Consider the following 20,106-nt stretch of genomic DNA (forward strand, 5'->3'; position numbering starts at 1 on the left):
ACTCTTTTTCTAGTTAACAAAGTTATTTTTTTAACTCTTGTAATTTTATTAGGGTCATTGTATATGGTGTCGTAGAAATAGGTGTTCTGTCTAGTATCAGTTCAATATTAAACTCTATTTCTCGTTTAAGAGCTAATCCTAAAAACTCATTCGGGAAAACATCTTAAAACTCTCAAATGATTAACGTCTAATCAATACTTGGGCATGTCTCTACTTTACTCACCATGTGAGCTATTAAACCTGTGTAATCTTTACTCAACATTTTTCGTACCTTTATGACATTGATCAACATGCTCCTGATACGCCTCACATCGAACTCAAACTGATCCCCATTCTTAAGGTTGCACTGGACTTTATTAACCTAGATTGATTGTTGACTTAATAAAGTCTATCAGGTAACTTTATCCTAACTCTCAAAGCCACTTTAATTAGTTGTACTCTTAAACTTTCTATTAGACTCTTGCCTACAAAACAACACGTAACACCACAATGAATTAAAATGTAAATATGAGTATCAAGATAAGAAATCTAACCAGTAACTGTTGCAAGGTTGGCCTTGGTTGGCCCCAAGGTGATGATGTATAATCTAGCAATGGCTAACCGCACTAGTTGGTTAGTTTACACTAGAGCTCTAGGACAAGATTTGCTAATGTGTCCCAATCGGTGACACTTTTAACAAAATGCTTGTTCGGCCAGACATTCCTCTATGTGATGCCTAGCACACCTCTGACAAGTTAAGATCTTGGGCACTCTCTATTTCTTATTACTATTCGAGCCTTTCTTGTTTCCGTTGCATTGGAATTGTCTCTCTCTTTTCCTTTTTTAAGAATGACCCTTTCTAAATTTAGGCATTGCTACTGCCCGACTGTGGTACTGTGGCTAGTATTGATATTAGGGTTGATTAAGTCAGGTTCTACTCATACATCTTATTCACAAACACATCAAACCTTAAAGCCCTACTCAAGGCCTCACTATATGTCTAAGGTGACTATGTATAGGTCATGACATATTGAGCTATGGTTGGATCAAGCCCATGCATAAACTTCTCCATTTACCCATTCTTAATATTTTCTATTTCAAGGGCATATCTTGCCAAGTTGTTGAATTTGTTAGAGTATTCATTCACTGACTCTATACCTTATGTTAGTGTAAGAAACATTTGAGCTCGGATGCAAGTCACATCTACCCTTTTGTACTCAACCTCAAATCTCCTCTTAAACTCTGACCAAGACATCTTAGAGACATTTTTCATCTCTTTAACTAAATTCCACCATGCTTTAGCACTTGACTTGAAGAAATAGGTGTTGTATCTGAATTTGTTCTAGTTTGTCATGTCAAATAGGGTCATTGCGCTTTCCACCCACTTTAACCATGCCTCAACTAAAATTGGGTTTTTAACACCATCAAATTTCTACGGCTAGTGCATGTTATGTAAATTGAAAATAAGATATACCTGAGTCTTGACTAGTATTGCTATTTGTGCAAAATTCACCTCCACTGAGCCTTAAATTTGTACCAATGGTATTTGAGTCAACTCATTAACTTGAGCTAGAGCACTTCCCTACTTCCTGAATATATCTCTAAACATGTCTATGACATCTTAATCACTTAAACCTGTTTAGGAACTTGGGGTGTTGCCTTGTCACTTTGACTTATCTATAAGTTGTTAGTCTAGTTATTTCTAATGTTAGCTCTAGTTCTTCTTATTTTTCTTGAAAAACTCACAACTATTAGTTGATATAAAAAACTTAACAAGTATAATAAAAATTTGCTTGTAATGATCCACTATAAGTACAGTCAACGTGGCATAAGGGGCTTACATTTCTAGTACATTTGACTACAAATACTTTTAAGACATCTTTTAGGAACAAAAATAATGTTCTGATACCAACTTATAATGTGCCCTCTAAAAATATTGTCCTCTAGAGGAAGATGTCATCAAATTGACCATTTTGAGCTTGCATTTAATTGAAACATTTTATAAACTCTAAAAGTAACTGAATAAAACATTGTTTATTAACTTTGCAAAATGATCGAAATACCCTTATTAAAAACATGTTAAAAGCATACAAAAAATAGCTAACACATAAAACATAAATCAACAGAGTTATAATATGTAGTCAAATAAATAAGTAAAACTAAAATAAAACCGTCAAGGAGTAAAACTGATAAAAATTAGAATGGCAAAAATGTCCTTGTTGTTCTACATTCTCTAGCCACCACTCATCCTATAGTTCTCATAGTCGTATGTACCAACACACATAAAAGTAAGGGAATGAATGATAAAATACTCAGTACACAAAAGATTTCACTATTAACTTTTATTTTATTCCCCAAAATATCTTTGATTTTGACTCATATTATCTCTATCATCCGAAGTCGAATCAAACTCTCTAAGGTTGATGATAGGTTATGTATGTAATCTCTATGCCTGAACTATACTCGAGGAAATGTCTAGGTTATATATCTGAACTCTCAGGTTAATCTAGTCCTCTTTTATCATTGGGGAAGTACTCCCCAAATTCCTACCTAACATGACCACACTTAACTTAGTGAAAGCATCTATATATGAAAGTTGAACTAATTTGTATACTATGTTAATCGCTCTAGATTGAATACAGAGATTTGACATCTTAGTCGTGTGAGCTATCTCTTTGCTCTACTACTTCAAACTATATCTCAATTAGGCTCTAGTGCTAACAAGTACCTTACTACGGGTATGGTGTCCTACTGTGGACGTGTCCTACTATAAGTAGTGTAGGAAATGTGTATTCATGGTGCCCTTTTGTAACAACCCTATAATGTCTAATATACATGCAACTTGAGCCTTTACTCAACTCAGGCTCATCTTAGCTTCCACTTACAGTATATCTCATGCATTCTTAAAATCTCATTTCTTAGATAGTATAATGTCTAATTGCACCTTATAATGTCTAATTGCACCTACGTTAATTTTATCAATTCAACATAATTTTTTTCACTCATGGTAGTGTCTCAATGCTTAATAATAATACTTCAACTACACTAGAATCGTAATTGTTGAATCAAACTTTAAAGCACATAAAAAAATAACCCTATAGCACAAAGAATAATCTCATGGCAATATCAAAACATGTATCACAGCACTTCACTCTCAAATTATGCCCTTTCTCTAAGCATCCCATAAAACATAATAATTACACATGTATTTATTTCTAAACCATAATGCATCTCATATTTTCATAATCTCCTTAATTTATCTCATCTTGATGCAAATTTTATAATCTAACAACTCTTTCTCATCATAATCATTCACATGACTCAGTCAATTAATGATCAAAATAAGGAACTCAATAATCAATCAAAATTTCGAATGCTCAGAAGCCAAGAGTCCTACTTACCTTAAATTCGCAAGGCTCACAGCACACAAATAGGCTTCCTTCTCTCTAGATTTTTCTCCTTTTCATGTTGCCAGAATTGGGTCGTCAGACTGCCACGGGAAAGCTAGATGGTTAAACTCTTGCTTTCTCTCTTTTTTTGGGAGGTTTTGTGCCTTTAAGGATTACGAATAATAATCCCTAAAATATAGCAATGTAATTTTTATAAAACTGAAACGAGTAACGCCACTCACAAGTGTGTACCACCTGTACACGGTTGTATGTCATCCAATTTTAATTTTGGGCGAAATTTATCTTATCTAGTTGGCATGGTTGTGACACACACGCATGATCTCTCTATACACAATCATGTGTCACCCAAAACTCAAACTTTGATTTTCAAATCATAATAAATCATTTGTACATCAATTAAGCTCATGAGTAAAGGGTATTTTACCCTTGAGATGTACCTACGGGTATTACATTCATATTCTTGAGACATATGTTATATAGATATATTTTAATATACTTAATCATACAACTCTCATACTTAAGAGAAACTTTATTTTTGAGACACATGTTGGACATATAAATTTTAATAATATAAATCATATAACTATCATACTCAAAAGAAACAAAATTCTTGAGACATGTATTGTACATATAAATTTCAATAATATAATTCATACAATTGTTATACTTAAGAGAAACAATATTCTTAAGATACATGTTATACTATAACCACATATATGTGCATATATGTGAAAATATAATTATATATTTACATCAAATTAAAACGCTCAATAATTATATGTAATCATGATCAAGATAAAATTATCAACTCAATCATAAAGAACCTCTCATTAAATTAACAAATTACAATATCTCTCACTACCCTAAATATTAAAAAACCCTAAATGTCTAATATAGTTCATACAATTGTCATATTTAAGAGAAACAATATAATTATATATTTCAACATGATTGTATGGGCTTATGGTCTTCGTCATTTGGTTAGGGGATTTAACCTTATCAACTCTATATTTATATACTTTGTTATAATCATCCTCTTCTATATGAGATTCTTGAGTGCATAATATTTTACTTCTTTATATATTGATCTACTTGTGGTATTATTGTTCTTAGTAAAGAACACTGATGCACTACTATTATAGTTGATCATAAGTTTTATGAAAATTAAACAAGTAGCTAAGAATGTAATCCTTCAACCATACAACTTAAGACATATAATAAGTAATAATTTTCATATACATGGTTGACAGAACTGTTGACAACTACTTAAAATTTTGTCCAAAATATGGCTCTTTCAATGAGTATAATAACATATCTAGAAATAGATTTCATTACGTATTAACAACAATCATTATCTTTTATCTTTTGCTAATATCTTCTTACCTCTATAATTATAACCCAGTAATCAAAATCTAGATTTGTGAATCTAGATTTGTGAGATATCAACTAAGAGGCCTCAAATGCAAAAGAAATATCAAGTTTCATGTATATTTATTCATTTATCTAGCTTTCAATAGTTTCATCACAAGGGACAATTCACATATATTCCTTTTTAGTCTTATTCTTTAAACAATCATTGATGCTAGTCTTATCTTTTTTTACATGGTAAATCATTTGTCTTGCTATTATGCATATTATGCCTCTTAAACATACGTTTCATGTATCCCATTTTGAGATAAATCAAAGAAGTCCACGATTCCTATAAGTGGATCTCAATAAATTATGTATCTTCAAAATCCTTCATATCAAGTTAGGAACAAGAATTAGTGTGGTTTCAACAACAAAATTGGTGCAAATGCAACCAACTTAGATACCCATATAATGAAGACACACGTACTCTCACTGATCTTCATATACCCTTACTAGTTTCATTTATTCTCTATGAAGTCATATGAAGTAAAAATTTCATTGTTTATAATACACTATTGTCAAGAAGTCTAGATAAACCATAAATAAACTTTTTTAATCTACATTTAAAAGCTTTTTTCTTTATGCTTCAAACAAATCTCACTACACTAAATAGACTTTTTATTAAGACTTTCATTTGAAAAGACAATTTTGACAACCACCTGATAGAGCTTTAATCAAAATAAAAAAACATGTCATCATGACCTTGAATAAGTCCTTGCTAGATATTAGAGAGAATGTCTTATCAATATACTCTCTTCGAGTGAACCCCTTTAAAAGTTATCTTGCATCATACCTTTTGTTCTCCCTTTCAAAATTCTTTTGAACTTGTGTACTCATTTGCAACTTACAGGTTTACCAATTTGTTCCATAGAATTCGATACTTCATTCAAGAGCAAAAATAATTTGAGCAAAACTTAATTACTATATACCCAATCTTCTAAGAAACATACTACAATTATAGATGTATTATTACTTCTGAAAAGATCTATTAATGAGCACATGTTCTAAGATAGTAATCGACAATACACTAATCTTATAAACTCAAGTAACAAGAAACATACAACTCAAATCTTATCCCAATTTCCTATCAAAACACTTCAAGTACAAATTAGGGTACCACATTTAGTAATAATGTAGTAATCATTATCGGTTTAATTTATCACTTTAACACCTATACGACCAAAATGACTCTATCCTTGAACATTTAGGATTTGTTCAAAATTTGTTCACATCAAATACATCCCATGAATCATATACATGTTTTATAAAGTGTCTAATACCTGACATAAGAGAACTATGCATCCTAGGTGAAGGTACAAGCCTTTTGTAGTGTGGCTCCACATTTTTAGATAATTTTCTTGCATACCACAAAAAACGAGTTCAAAATTATCGTGCTCATAAAAAAGCCTTATTGACATATTTGGTCCATGAATACCACCAAATAGCAATCTAGAAAAATTATCCTCCATTATATGAGGAGAAAATGTCTTAATGGAACATCACCTAAAATCATATCTACTCTTACCTTTTTATTCCAGAATAAAAAATAATTACATTATGAAGTTCCAAAATCCTAGAAATTTTAGCAAAAATCTCATCATGTCTTACTTCAACATCAACATTGTTCTTAACTCTTAATTTGGACTTTCAGTTACTTATCTATCATCTATTGACCAACATCATATCTTTAGCCGTCATATTTTTAATTTGGAAAAGTCATCTCTTTTTCTGAAGTTATGTTACTCATTATTTAAGAAATGTCAGTATTGTCAGATATCATATCTGTTTAACTAACTCAAAAGACAAACTCTTTAATATTTGTGGTTTGTGGCAAACCATTATTGTGGTAGTTGACAATATAAATATCTTCATGCCAAGCAATATTAGCTCATTGGACTTCTTCCACTCAAAATGGAAATCCATTTATATTCAAATGAACTTTCATCTTTATGCTTGGGTGATTCGTCTCTTGTAGGGCAAATTTATTTCCTTCTATGTAATGTATAATTAATATCATTCCTCTAAGTTTTAAAGTCAGAGTTAGTCAAAACTTTTATTATCTCATCATTATTATTGATCATTAAGATAGAGTCTATCAAATAACATAATGCAATAGAGCAATATCATTGGTAATAAATAGCTTCAAAACTTTATAAACTATTTTCTATAAGGCTTTCTGACACATTATCATAAACTTCCCTGTGGGCAAAAAATATAACATTCAATTAAAGCCTCTAAACGTAAGGTTCCATTAATAAAGACATATAACTTTGGAAAATTTATCCCCTTTTGGTAGATAAATCTCTTGGGTTACTTTTTTTCTTTTTCAATAATAAGGAATACATGTCTATTGAAGAATTGCAATCACCTTTGCTTGAATTGAAATTTTCACAACCAACATTATTTCATGATCACCTCATGCAACCATAAATTTCAACACACACAATAACGATCTTTGGGTAAGAAATCACACGCATCAAAATTGAATAATATCTCTTCCACTAAATATAAAAATTTTGCAAGCTTCAATGAATGTACAACTTTAACAATTAAATATTTTGATAACTTACTATAAGTTTTATTTGAGACTAGACGTTAATTGCCAAATTTAAGATTTCATTAGATATAACACAATTACTTTAGAAAATCTTAATATATTGCAACAAAATAGTATTATTAGACAATAAATTATCAAGGTAGTTTTAGAACACTATAAGCTAAATTTAATAGGAACCTGGTGCATCATCATTAACTTCCCTTTAGATAGAGAAAATTGCATGCTATTAGGATCCCAAACACAAAACTATAAAGTTAAAATGTGGACTTTTTGAACATATGATTGTCGAAAGTAATATTACCTTTGGGTATATAAACATTCTAGAATACTGTTCACCCTCAACCCCATGAAAAAATACATGTCAATTGAATAAACTCAATCACCTTTGGGTGTATTGAATATATTCACAACTGGTGTATTTTCAAAAAATTAAACTTGTGCTTCATAAATTGAAGAATGTATCTATGCTATATGAATATTTTGTAAGTTTCAATGAATACATCATTTTTTATGATTAAATATTCTGACAACTCACAAACTTATTTCAATAATACTTAATAGTATCATCTTAATCAAAATTTCATCAAATATGATACTATATTATCTCTAACAATTATGACCATAAAAAATGTTGCATCCTAACTAGTAAATAATGATTTTAGTCTTTCGTGCTAAGTTGATCACATATGACAAAATTGATATCTTAATAATATATATTTATCAATTCTAATATGATAAGAATACTTTCGCCAAAATATTCAAACTAGAATTTAATTCAACTCCGAACGAAGTCTCACTTGCATCTAATACACCTTTGCATACCACAACTAGCCCTTCATGAATAACCATGTACTATTACTTGTCTTTCATGTGCTACCACACATTTTCACATGCATCATGGGTCATTCACACACTATAATATGATTCAATAAGTCATTCATGCCTTCTCAAGTGTCATCACATGTCCTTAATGTGCCTTAAACAGCAACTTAAATCTTTCACAGGTTCTATTATGTCTCATATATTGTTAATGCACTCATACACACTCTAGAAAACTTTCTTGCGCACTAACGTACTTCTAAAATCATTGTTCAACAATATATTCATGAAATAGAAAGGGCTGGTCTATTATATCTTCAAGTCGATTCAAGATTATATAATCTAATTGACTTGATTCTGTTGACTAACAAGTTATTATAATCTGTTTGATTTGTGGGTCAGGTAATTAGATTTTCTGAACTCGAATACGACCTACGATGACAGGCAAGAACCCTAGATTTGATTTGGGCTCCGCTAGACTTAGTTCTTAGTCTTTGATCATCGATTAGGTTCCGTTTTAAAAGACAATAGAAAGGAAGCACACAACGACACCTTTTGAATGAATGCTAGTGCCCAATTTTGCACGATAATGCAACGATAGAATAGGAAATTCGGAGGTGCCAGTACCTATTCTCCTAATTCCATTCAACCATTAGAAGCTCTGTCCAATGAGAAAGTTGCATGGGCACATGGTTCATGCCGCAGGTAACTCAGCCGCCTTCAATTTTGTAGCAAAATTGTGACATGAATGTAGCCACATGTGGTGGGGTCTTAGGCCGAATTTTAGTCAAAAAATGCTATCGACTGACAAATTTAATTTAGCAAAGTGAAATTGGACAATTACAAACTCTGATTTCAGAGTTTATGGTCAATTCAATCATCCCAAATTCATTTACAAACCCTAATATGAAATTGATGTCAATTTTAATTTCTAATAATTAATTCTATAACCTAATATATGTTGCTCTGATACCTTATGTCAGATTAATTACACAAATTCAACAATATATTCAAGCAATTAATCAATTGAATAACAACATATAAGTTATAAAAGAGAGGAATTACAGGTTTAGGATTTCAGACCAACCTAATTAAATGACTTGAAGCAGCAGCCCATTCAATCAACTATTGATCTAAGAACCAGTCTTTCTACCCAATAACATTCAGAACTAAAATGCAATAACTTAAATTGTAAGTATATCGCTTCTGTATGTTTTGGGAAAAGGAACTAACTCTTTTATAATAATTTTATTTGACTCAAGGTTCAATTGACTACAACAACCTAAACTTGTCACTCAAATTAAAAGGTCCAATATGAAGTGTAATTGGCATTTACAATATGATCACACAATGTCCAACAAATTGTTTCTGAAATATACATTTACCTTATTTTTATGTTAATCAAATAAAAGCATAATTAATGTATGTCCTCATAAGGAATTCTAATAATTATTGCTACATACATGTTTTGGGGAATTTATGGAGTTTAATGTATCGAGATTCAATAATGTACCAACCTATTCAGCAATTCTATAAGATTAATAAGGGCTCTATGTTGAAGAGTTCTAGTTTAAGATAAACGGTGTAAACATTCAATTCAACTATTCAAGTTTTTTTTAAGTGATTGGTTAGAGATGCAGTTACTAGACAAACACATGGAACTACATTCCTTCCTCGCACGACCATAGTTATCAAATGCATCCCTAAGGCACACTTAGGTAACGCTTAAGTGACATTTTACTCAAGAGAGTGTGGCCATTGCCTTGAGTATGGTTAAGGCGACTAATGGTTTAAAGGTGATCGTCTTTGACACTCTTTTGACACTTTTGGATAAGCTTTAGGTGTTGGAAAAGTACGCTTTATAATCACTTAGGCTATTTTCGACTAGATTTGAGGGCAATTGGCAATTTTTGGACAAGTTTCGGCCTAGTTTTACACTCTTTTGGCAAGTTTTGAGCATTTTTCAACTAAATATAAAGATTATTAACAATTTTTGATGCATCTGCTAAGGCTTGAGATTGTTGGAGATATGACAAATGGGTTCTAAGGTCATCAAAAGGTCGATAATGATTTTTAAGGGCATCAAAGAGATAGAGTCCTAAATTTGTTAAAGAGGTTTACTAAAGAAATTTAATGTCGTCGGATAAGTTACCTATCATTAATCACTTATATAGTTACTAAAAAAGTCTATATATAATAACATTTGGTCATTCTGATCTAAGACTATCGATGAAGTGGTCAATCAATTTTTTATTGTTGGTATATTAAAAATAACCTATTAAATTTAAGGGAAATAGGACAATATTTAATGGAAATTGTTAATAGCTTAAGGTTTAAAAAAATGACGTTTTCACCTAGAGAATAGGACCATCACTGCCTTTTGGCACTTTTTGCTATTGACAACTATTTACACGAAAAAGATTAAAGGATAAGTGCTTTACAAATAAGATGTTTGTTGCATACAATTATTTGATTTTTGTTTTTGAGGCCACACTCGGGGACTATGATGAAGACACAATGATGCGCATTGTCTAGTATGACTTGCACGTTATGCTATTACGTAATCATCAATGAGATATTTCAATTGTCCCACATCAACCTTAAGTTTTAAAATATTATCAAAATAATATTAATTTTATTATAATTTATTCATATTTATTAAATTTTTAAGATAAAAATATCTTTATTTTTAATTAAAATAAAAAAATTTTAAAAAATATAGATAAATGATAACTTAAAAAAATAATTTAAATAATTAATTTTATAATTTGACAAAATAAAAAATCCTAATAAATTATTTAAGGTAAAAAAAAATTAGAAAATACAAGACATGTTAGTTTAACCAGAGGCAATGCTACTATATGCGCACACATGTCAATTGGACTAGGTGAAATATAGGTTCAACCCAAAGCTTGGAATTTAAGCTTGACCCATGGACCTTCCGAATTAGCTGTGGATTTTAATATTAGGCCTATGTGCCAATCTGATCCGGCCTAACACTGTTTAAAATTTTGAATAAAAAAAAAGACAAAAGCAAGGCTTTTGCCAAGTAGAAGTTTTCAGCAGCCTTTTTTTTATTTTTTTATTTTTTCTAGGTAAACTAATCCAAATTTTTTCATTTTCAATTTTACTTAAAAATCTCTCCATCTCACGATCTCAATTTTTTATTATATTTTCAATCTCATTTTCTCTCATCGATTTTCTTTCAAAAATTGTTTGAAATCGCAAATAATAATTCTTTGTGTTTATAATTTTATTTTCATTACAATTTTATTATTACAAATGGATCTAATGTCAAATGAATTCAGAAATTTAAACGTTTAATAAGAGTAGATAAATTGTATAATATATATTTTTTTTTAATTTATGTTTGTAATCATACAGTATGTAAATTAATTTATTTGTAGTATGTTATGAATTTATAATATTTTTTATCATATAACCACGTTATTTCTGCGTTACAAGTGAAGGATTATAAATAAAATATCTGAGGTATTGTCTTTGGTTTTAATAATTGAAAAATAATTTGTATTTAAAATTTTTAATTAAAATTTTTTTAAAAATTATTTAAATACGCTAGCCTTGGGCCGATCCGATTACGATCGAACACCATTCAACCTTAGGCCTTCAAAAATTCATGAGTCAACCCGCCCTGAAGGCCTATAATGTGAGAACCTAAACTCTGGCCTGGCCCATGAGCCTAATGGACTAAACTAGAGTCAGTCTAACCCATTAACATGTTTGTATATACCCAATAATATTTTAAAGATATTTAAATATTAGTATTTTTTTTATTACTACAAACTAAACATAATAAATATTTATGTATCCCAAATTTCATCTCATATGTTAATAATTTATATCCAAAAATCTTTCAAATAATTTATTTTTATAATAATATTTTATTTTTATTTATAAAATATTATCTAAACCAAACATAAGCTTATAAGGACTAATACACTTTATCAGTGGTATTTGTAAAAATATGCAATTAGTGTAGAGGCTCATTAAAAAACTCCAATTTCAAGCTTAATACCCAACCAATACGTTACAAACCATAATCTAAACCCTAAAATATAATTATCCAAATATTTTGTTCCATTTTCTAAAGTAAATCCAGTCTCTAAAATTAAGTTCATAACCAACACAACATTCATAACCCTAGAAACTACAAATCTACACCATAAATCCAAGCCAAGCAATGGAAAAAAGACTGAAATCATCGACAAACTAACTCAAATATTTCAAATCATCAATCAACACACAAGGAACTTTGAAATGAAAATCCTCAAAATTGTGTCAAATAATCCTTTCCAACACAAACCAGCCATGTTTGCACTCTAAACTTCCTAAATCACCCAAAAAAATGAACAAACTTTAGGCAATCTCTCTATAGTTGTGGAGGGTAAAGGGTTGTGTTTTGAACAATTTCAATTGAGGAAATGGGTTTGAAGAAATTACGCTTATATAAAGAGGGTATTTTGGTCATTCTAAAGTATAGGAATAAGCGTTAGCTATTTAGTAAGAGACTTTTTAGTATTAGCTATTCTTTAATTGGGACCCTAAATTAGGGGCAATTAATGTAATCTCCTTTTGTAAGATTTGGAAATTCATGTTTAATACATCTTCGTATTTCGTTTTCAAAGAAATTATAATAGAAAAACCTGAGATTTACATTCAAATTCTACCGAACTCACTTGCATACATTTCTTATCAAATCCACAAAATACACGTCAATGAAAAAAAAATGTTTGAACAAGGAGTCTTAAATCATATTCACAAAACGTCAGTGCCTAATCTTACGTATTTTAAGATTCACACAGAAACAAAGCAAGAGTACCCATTGGTGGAAGCTATGATGCTAGAGCTCCAGATAAACAAAGCTCTAATCTTATAACCATTGCAATCTCATGTTGCTCCTAATGACAACAATGTGGTTGAACGCAAAATGGAAAAAACTTTTCCCACTTTATAATAAGAAGCATCCAAAACAAGCGGCTTTGACAAAGAGAGAGATTTAAAAAAATGTGTAAAATAGGTTTGGCAATAATTTCTTGGAGACTATTCAAAGAGAAACAATTTTGTTTTTATGGGACTAGCTCACTAGGGTTTGAAACCATTAGATAGTCAACAAGAAGTTCATTGGCATGAGATCCTCTAATACTCCTATGGACTTCAAATTTTGAAGAGGTATTTTCAACTTTATAGAGAATTTATAGGCTATATTAAGCAACTCTCCACCCCAATCCAACCAGAAAAGCCCAGATATTAAGTAAACTGAAAGCTACAAGGGGTAAGAAAATTATTTAAGCATACAATAGGGCAACAGATACAATTGAATAGGCACAGTAACTTGACACAAAAGAAAAGAGTGATTTGCATAAAAAGTGCACAGTAAAACACTATAAGATACTCAATTACGTCCAAGTAAACACACCAAACAAGTAAATTGCATGTCCCAAACCACTTCTGCTCCTAATCAATGATTTGGTATAATTGGAGCCACTGAGTTATGATCACAACAAGCAGCAGACTAAGAGCTTACTCAAACGGCCATTCACTGTACCCCATCTGGTGGTTATTCTCATGCATTGCTGGTGAGCTGCTTCCAGCTGTTCCATTATGGTTAGAGCTAGAACTTGATGAGCGAAAAGGCCAGAAATTAGAGAATATACTCCGTCTTCCTTGATTCTCCCTCCCACTGGCATTGCCACGAAAACTGCTGCTTTGACTTGGACCACTTGAGCTTTGATGACCACTTCGACTGCTACTTGATCCTTGTGGTGATAATTCCTGGCGGCAAACCGGGCATGAATTGTGCTGCACTAGCCATGGAACAATGCAATCTGAATGGTATATATGGTTACAAGGCATTTGTCTCGCTTCTGAACCAAGCTCAAATTTGTCTTTGCAAACAGGACAGTGTGAATCAGATCGAAGATGCCTCTGTGTGATCTTAATAGTAGGCATAGCATTGATTGAAGATTGGGCTGCAGGGGGAGGGCCCCGTCGATCATTAGCTGAAAGCTGCTCAAAAAGTTCTTCTAGTCCTGGACCTATAAAATAATCACCAGCACGACCCCGTGCTAAACCAATTCCTGGAGCCCCAGCAAAAAGTGCTTCAAACCCACCATTGCGAGACAATCTAACAGGTATTTGGCCACCAAAAATCAACAAAGGTCCAAAGCCCTGGCCATGTTCATAAATTGAATCAGATCTACCCCTGATATCATGGTTGTGTCTCTCAGCCATTTGCTGCCTCATAAAGGCTGAGAAAGCTTCCATAAGACCAAAACTCTGGTCACGTTCGTCATCACTGTCCAACCCAAACAAATCCAGTGGGCTGATGTGCACCATATCATCAAGCTCTTGAACAAAGCCTCCACTACAGCACAGGCAGACTGCATCTTGCCCTTGCAGACGAACTGGCCTCCGGCATCTGTAACACCAGTGGGTGTTTCTGCTACTTGACATTCTGTCGTCTCTTTCTCCCTTTGCAAACTCTCAGAAGTCTAAAACAAAAACCTGTCCCCAGAACTTCCTCACTATTCAACTATTTTGTCAGGATACTGGCTAAAAATCCATAAAATAATATCAGAACAAACTACTTGTTATCATGAAAGGCTATCTCCATTAGAAAGAGTTCCACAAACCAAAAGATTTATAAAAACATATGAAGCAATTCAAGCAACAAAAACATTTCCTAGATTTCGTTCATTATTTAACTGGTGAAAACTCTAAGTTTGACTAAAGTATTATGCATAAGTAATAGTACACTCCACGAATAAATATAAAAACTTAATTGTCACCTCTTTCACTTTCCCAATATAGATAATCAATGTTGAGACTTTATTGTCCAATGCAGATTTTAAAACATTGTATACAATAATATGTATTGTTAAAAGGGTTATCAATGCATAAGTAATAGTAAACTCTACCAATTAATATAAAAACTTAATTGAATTTGACTAAGAAGTCATTCAATGTCAGTGGCTGTCCAAATGTGATGTTAACTAAGATCAACTTATACTTAAGAAAAAGTAATTCAAAACCAACACCAAACAAATACACAGAAATAGTAACTTTATTTGATTTCATGGAACACTATACTTTTAGTCAATATAATTCTTTTTTCTAAAAAGTACACCAATCAATATATATTTGGATTCATCAGTTCCCACAACCATATAGACAGAGAACAGATTCCATCCAGCGTTACAATTCCCACAAATAAAAGAATCAAAAGTTTGAACCACAATTAAACTTCAAGAAAAAAACAGTATTAAGAAATAAGAAACAAAAAATAACTGGATTCTGTACCGTTTAGCTAACAGTTTCCAGAACTAAAATCACCCACTGAAGACTAAGCCAATTTCCTTACATTACAAAACAAATTCAGCAAAATTACCAATTTTTCTCTCCTTTCTAGCAGCTTCTAAGCAATAAAACAGAATTAAACTTTAGTAAAAATAAAAAAAACATGATCCTATGACTCGAGGAAGTGAAATTCCCAAAAGTACTAAAATAAAAACAGAGATTATCCAGAACGATTAACAACAGTAAACAAAGCGAAACATACCTCTAAAAGATCGAAAGGAATTTTCTAGAATTATAAAAGGTAAAGAAGAAGAAAGAAACCCTAAATGTAAAATTTGAGATTTTTATTTTTTTATTATCATTTTGTTTCGCTGTAACATTTTTGTTCACAGATAAGACCACATTTCATTTCTAGTCTTCCAGACTAGAGTCAATGATGGCAATGCTTTGTTCTATTATATACGCGGTGCGTACTACGCCCCATTTATTATACTCAAACAATAAAATAAATTGATTTTGTGGTTGTCAAATTTTAAAATAAGATAAATATGTTATTTTAATTTTATAAAATAATCATTTTTTAAATTAATTTCAAGTGTTAATATATCTTTTTTATGTATTTATTTATTATAGTTAGTCCAAATTTCAAGAATAATTTCTTATACAATTGTTTTTTGATGTTTGATGCTTTGTAATTTTTCAAATCCATGAGAATCCTTATGCTGTAAATCTTTTCTTTTTTTTTTTGAGATATCACTAGCAGTGGATTCAGGCCGAGCTGAGCCTGAACACTCCTCGACTCTAGTTTGGCTCGCATTAAAAAATAAACTAAATCTTTTAGTTCAAGTTCGATTCTAAGTTTAATTAAACGAATTTATGCCGAGCTAAATCGAATCAAATTAACTTTTGAGATCAAATAGATTCAGATTATATCCAAACCATATTAAAAATTGGAGCTCATCCTATCTTTATGTTTAGTTGAAACATTCAAAAAATGGTCCCCCTATTTAGAGGATGGTAAGACAAAAATAAAATTTATAGAATATAAAAATATGAAAAACAGGTTTAAAAATAATTTGATGGAATTCTTATTGTGATGACAATTAAGTCTGTTGTAACTAAAGTAAAAGTATCTACATAAGAAACTACACTAGGGTGTTCTTCAATCGAACTGAATTTAAGCGAAACTGAGTCAAATACCTTTTAACTCAAGTTTAGTTGAAATTTTAATAAAATGAATTTAAGTCAAATCGAGCCTACTCAAATCATATCTAGGCCTTGATATCGCAAGCATAAATTTCAATTTGTCCCAAGCTAAATTTTGAGTTTTACTCTAGCTTGTGTACATAAACCAACATGATGCAAACCAAACTCAAGCTATAAACTTATATCAAGTCGAATTCAAATTACGCAAACCACCAACTCATTAAATTTGAATCAAACTCAAACTCCCCTCCATTAAGCCAAACTGAGTGAGTTTGAACTTACTTTATTCAAATTCGATTTAGTTTGAATCTACTCTTAAAAAAAAAAAAAAAAAGACAGAAAAGATTTTAGAGTTGGGTCTGGGCCTAGAGTTTGAACCCAAATTATCAACCTTAAATTCGTTGAGGCTCAACAAGTTTGGGCTATAGGGTGAATGTGGCCTAGAAAAGTCAATTGGATTGATTCAAGAGAATTTGTTATTGGGTAGTTTTGTCGTTGATCCTTTTTTAATGGTGTGGTTGGGCTTAAAAGTGAACTGAAATTATTTGGATTATATTAATGGGATAAATAGAGAAGGGATATAAACCTGGAGGTCAAGAGAAGAGGAGGATTTCAGTTTCAGATAGGGCAATGATGGAATATATATCCACATATTGATGATATATTATTAGTTAGTTCATGTTCATGTTCATGTTCAGGTTCCTAACTTTGACAATGTATGTGTGTGCCTTTACAAGTAGCTCAATATTCCATGTCTTCCAATAAATGATCAGGATATTTCAATTTTCTTTTCTTGGGCTGAACGCATAGAATAGAATAATGTTTCATTTTCATAGTCTTAATCATCTTACATATATATATATATATATATATATATATATATATAAAACCCCTAAAAAAAACTCTTGCTTCTAAGTGAAGTTAGCACTTCAAATTTGGATGTATCTATTAATGTCTTCTTGTTGGCACACTTCAAATTTGGAGTCTTCCAATCATTCAACTTCTCTTTGATTTATGATGTAACATACAAACAATAACTGAGACTCTCTCTTTCTTGCAACTCTAACAAATCTGAAATTGTAGATTGATATTAAAACAAGGCAATAAAATGATAAATGATATACCTATCAAATCAAATAAAAATAAAAGGTCAAATTACTATTTCCCACCTACGGTTTGATACAAACTTACTTCTCATTTGTTAATTATCGAAAGTATAAATACTCACTCATCTGTTAATTTTTATTAATCAATGTTTCCAGAAGAAAAACAATGTCAAATATCAATATTTTGCACTAATCTTCGTCACGAAGAATCAATGAGAATTTAGTAAACGTTGGTTTTCGGCCACCATTTCAGTTGGTATTGGCGGTCTTCTATGGTAGAGAAGCAGGGAGAGAAGAAAGTCATTGCCATTTCTGGCCACTAACAGCATGGGTGGGAAAATTTAAAAAAAAAAAAATATTGATTTTTTAAACTTTCGATAGAAAATAAATTTATTAAATTTTTAAATTTAGAATGAAAAATATAATAAATTTTTAATTTTTTAAATATTTTATTAAATAATGATTTTATCTTTAATAATAATAATAAAATTTAATAAACAAATGAATAGTTTGATTTTTAATAATTAATATGTAGAAAATGTGTTTCCTTAGACTTGGGTGGAAAATAATCATTTGGCCAAAAAATAAAATTAATTGTGTGGTTCCAAAAGGCCCACACCATACCTAATACTAATCGTGTTTGTTTAACAAGAAAAAGATGTTTTATGGTCCTTTCAATCTCTGTCATTATCTTTGGCCTCATATGGAGCTGGACCTCTCCTCAAGAATTTTATGATTGGTAAAATTAAGGTTTTTTCTTTTCTTTTCTTTTCATTTAATTAATGGCTAAAGAGTATTTTCCATTAATGTTTTAATTTAAAAGTAAATATATATTTATAAAAAATCAAAACTTAAAACATTTATCTTTACTATTAAAGATAAAGATAAAATCGTAATTTTAATATAAATATTAAAATATATATAATTTTTTTTCATTTATTTCCTTTTAAAATTTTAAAAATCAACAACTTTTTTTTAATATTTTTTTCTTTACATTTTCTGATCAACTTTTTCTTTTTGACTATCTTCTCTGTCGATGACCTTCTTTTCTTGATAACCTCTTTGTCTATCTTTTCTCTCAACGACGAATAGTGTGGTGGAATTGACTGAATCTCATTTGTCAAATCGAAGTTATTGCCGATTTTTCTTTCTTTATATTTGGCCAGTTTCGTTCCAAATCAACACTCCAAATCGTGTTCAACAACCGAGATGATGAGATGCATTTCAAATTATATTCGATAAACGACATTCTTCGTCATCTAGGATATCGTGGTAGTTTTGTCGCCGTGTTGTCATTTGGGATGCAAGGGGTGTGCCAACAAATGGGACGTTGGTTGAACAATAGTCACCAAAAAATAGAGAGAAATAAATGATACTCTGAAAATGAAATATTAATTTTTTAAACTTTGAAAATAGGGATAAGGTGTTAGTTTTTAAAATTTGATAAAAAAATTGATATTAACTTTTAAGATTTTAGAGTTTAATGATAAAATAATGATTTTATCCTTATCTATTATTAAAAACTTTAACAAAAATTAACACATAAATAAGTATTTAAATTTTTTGCCTTGCCTGGCAGATGACATCCAATTTCATCCCTTATTTATTTTTTTTGAAAAAGAATTGTAATTATGATTATTTATTTATATATTTATTTATTTATTTAATACCAAACAATGGGAATCTAATACAACTGTAAAAAGGAAGATTGTGAATTGCATCTAACACGTTTTAAGTTATGTCCAGTTCCTGCAATTCTGCTCTGGAAATCAATAATTGCTTTTAAATTTTAATAACCAATTTAACTATTTTAAAATATATATATATATACATATACATATACATGTACATATATACACACATACGTAGATGTTATGTTAGAACCAAGGAGTGAAAGTGAAGCATCAAATTGTACGTCATCCTTGCGTCATGCCTCGTCATCTCAACTTATAAAATATTTTTATATTTTACTCTTGAAAACACCACTTCTAACCACCATTCTTAAAATCCCTTATTCTCGCCTTAAAATTCAAGCTCTAATTGTAACATTTGTGATGATTTTGTTTGATTAATCTTTTATTATAAAATATAAAAAATTATTATGAACATAAATTATAGATTATATAAAAAATTATTAAATATAAATTATTATTATTATTATTATATTTAATAAAAATTTATAAATATAAATAATTATTATATTTAATTAGATATAATAAAATAGCATTAAAATATTATTTTATGTAAACATCTTAATGATTATAAAGTATAATTATTATAAAATATTTTTTATATTAATTGA

General features: G+C 30.3%; 1 protein-coding gene across 4 annotated transcripts; it reads right to left on the reverse strand.

The window, feature by feature from the left end:
- Positions 1-13,528: 13,528 nt before the first annotated feature.
- LOC123198089 (probable E3 ubiquitin-protein ligase RHC1A) lies at positions 13,529-15,916 on the reverse strand. Of its 4 annotated transcripts, none has more exons than XM_044612670.1 (2): positions 15,755-15,916; positions 13,529-14,748 (listed from the first exon to the last, which is right to left on the reverse strand). In XM_044612670.1, exon 2 carries the CDS (start codon positions 14,647-14,649, stop codon positions 13,717-13,719), a length of 933 nt encoding a protein of 310 aa, XP_044468605.1. In that variant the 5' UTR covers positions 14,650-14,748; positions 15,755-15,916; the 3' UTR covers positions 13,529-13,716. The 4 variants fall into 4 exon arrangements, with proteins under 4 accessions (XP_044468605.1, XP_044468607.1, XP_044468606.1 ...); XM_044612672.1 differs by having other exon boundaries at positions 13,529-14,720; positions 15,755-15,906; XM_044612671.1 differs by having other exon boundaries at positions 13,529-14,744; positions 15,755-15,906.
- Between the last annotated feature and the right edge of the window lie 4,190 nt (positions 15,917-20,106).

The sequence above is a fragment of the Mangifera indica genome, chromosome 15 (genome assembly GCF_011075055.1).
Source record: "Mangifera indica cultivar Alphonso chromosome 15, CATAS_Mindica_2.1, whole genome shotgun sequence".
NCBI lineage: Eukaryota > Viridiplantae > Streptophyta > Magnoliopsida > Sapindales > Anacardiaceae > Mangifera > Mangifera indica.